The 2,297-nt window shown below is 37.1% G+C and overlaps 1 protein-coding gene across 1 annotated transcript in view; it reads right to left on the bottom strand.

The window, feature by feature from the left end:
- Positions 1-1,006: 1,006 nt before the first annotated feature.
- The window catches only part of Srsf12 (serine and arginine rich splicing factor 12), a 26,094-nt gene continuing 24,803 nt past the window's right edge, over positions 1,007-2,297 (bottom strand). Inside the window, exon 5 of the mRNA XM_023711916.1 lies at positions 1,007-1,435. Within this exon, the coding sequence (XP_023567684.1) occupies positions 1,066-1,435 (370 nt within the window). The 3' untranslated portion in view covers positions 1,007-1,065. The remainder of the gene's footprint in view (positions 1,436-2,297) is intronic.

The raw sequence follows: 2,297 nt of genomic DNA, 5'->3' as shown, positions 1-2,297 counted from the left end.
TCTGGTTTGTTTGTTTGTTTGTTTGTTTGTTTATTTATTTATTTGGCGGAACCGGGGATTGAACTCAGGCCCTTGCACTTGCCAGGGAAGTGCTTCTTCCACTGAGCCATCTCCCTGGCCCCATCTTCAGATCATTTAAATCTTTCTCCTTTTACTCAAAATGCAGTATTTCTAAAAATGTTTCCATCTTTTTGAAGTTAGTAAAGTATAGGATACAATTTCATGTCAACTTGGGTTTTTTTGCGGAACCAGGGATTGAACTCAGGCTCTACTGAGCTATCTCCCCGGCTCCTTATTTGTGCTGTATTATTCAGTAAAAATAAAAGCTATAGATAGCTCAGGAGGCAATGTATCTTCAGAATCCTTGATCACTATATAAATGTACTTTTGGGATTTCATAATTTTGTTGTTTCAACTATACCCTACTAGGAATTGGCCCAAGTTTAAACAGAAGACACACAAGAGACAATGTTTCAAACATATAAAGTCATAATCATTTTTTACATGAAAAATGCTTTAGAGTAAAAATAGTTTTTTGTTTAAATTGGTATTAATGTAACTAATACTGAACACCCAAGTGGAATTCTAAGTTGATTCTATTTTAGCCATATTCTTTGAGAAGAAACTTTCTGTAACAATGTAAATAAAAAATAGTCCACCATAACTCTTTTTACATCTTCCCACCTGGGGAAAGGGGGTCCAGAGATGAAAGGAGGGAGGTGGTGTGGATGGGAAGAATAAAACAAAATCAATATATATATATAAGAGCCTACTCTCTAAAACACATGTAAACTTCACAGACTAGAAACACATACTTAAGAAAATGAAAAAATTTTTTAAAAGGGTCCACAAAATGGTGATCTTTTAGACACATGATTTGTGGTGTAGGCCCCTAAACTGAGACCACTTTATTAAATATTACTAAATCTAGAAAGATACTATTTCTTCCACATGCCCACAAGTAACTCATATCAACTCAAATTTTTTTAAGCCTTGAAGAGTTTTTATTTAACATAATGAGATATAATAACTTATATTAAAGACTATGCGGTACTCTTTTGTTTTTCACCAACTGTTTTTATGACGATAACTCCGAGATCTGGAATGTGACCGAAAATGAGAATGTTTTGCTGTTTGTGCTTTAGTTTCAGAATTGGTATACCCTTTGGGAGACTTACAGGGGGATCTTGCTATGGAGTCAGAATGTCTTCCATGTGATCTTGATTTTGCTCCTGAGCTAGTCTGCTTTTGAGGTGAACTTGATTGTGATTCTCCTATTGACTTGGACCTTTTCTGTAAGGACTTGGACCTTGACCGTCCTCTAGAACCCGAATTCCTTCTTGGAGTTCTTGACTGCCGTGCTGAGGTAGACCGCCTTGGGAGTGACTTGGAACGAGATTTAGACTGGCTATAAGAGAATCGCCTGTGTCGAGACCTGCAAATATCCATAGTTAGAGTACATATTTCATACAAAGCAGTAAGTTAAAAAGAAACAGTTTCAAAAACTTAAATGCTGTAGGGGCTGGTGAGATGGCTCAGTGGTCTAAAGCACCTATTTAGAACAAGCTTAGCAAAGCACAGGGACCACGGTTCAATCACCCAGCACCACATGCCAGCCAGCCCCGCCCCCTGGTGGGCTGAGCTGGCCACACACACACACACACACACAAATAAAAAAAAAGTTAAAAAAAAAAAAACTTAAATGCTGTATATAAAGCTATGATTTTACAAGAGAAGCTACAAGTAGCATTTTTTAAATGGTACCTGAGGATTGAATGCATGGATTTGTACTGGCACAGCAAGTGCTTGTCCACTAAGAAATAGCTATTTTTATTATACTTCCATTTGGCTCAAACATAAGTTAACATGCTGTTACAGTGAAATACATGACTGAAAGATTTTTACTTTGCTTGATATAGCTTATAAGTCAGTTCTGAAAAATGTCTTCCATACTTAGTGTAGGTTTAACAGCATTTCAGAAGTACAAAATTCTGAAGACAAAGATTAGAGACAGAAAACAATTAAATTTTATCAAATAATACTCAAAAAACAAAACCTAAACTGGGCATGGTCATGCATCCCTATAATCCTAGCACTTGGGAGGGTGAAGCAGGAGGATTTTGAGTTCACAGCCTAGGTTACTCACATGGCAAATTCAAGACCAGTTTGGATTACAAAGAAGTAAAACCTTGTCTCAAAAGAACAAACAAGGGGCCAGGGAGATGGCTCAGTAGAATAAGTGCTGCCTGGCAAGTGTAAAGGCCTGAGTTCAACCCCCGGTTCCGAAAAAAAAAAAA

This window comes from Octodon degus, unplaced genomic scaffold (genome assembly GCF_000260255.1).
Source record: "Octodon degus isolate 3935 unplaced genomic scaffold, OctDeg1.0 scaffold00022, whole genome shotgun sequence".
Lineage (NCBI taxonomy): Eukaryota > Metazoa > Chordata > Mammalia > Rodentia > Octodontidae > Octodon > Octodon degus.
This window is presented reverse-complemented; position numbering and strand designations above follow the sequence as displayed.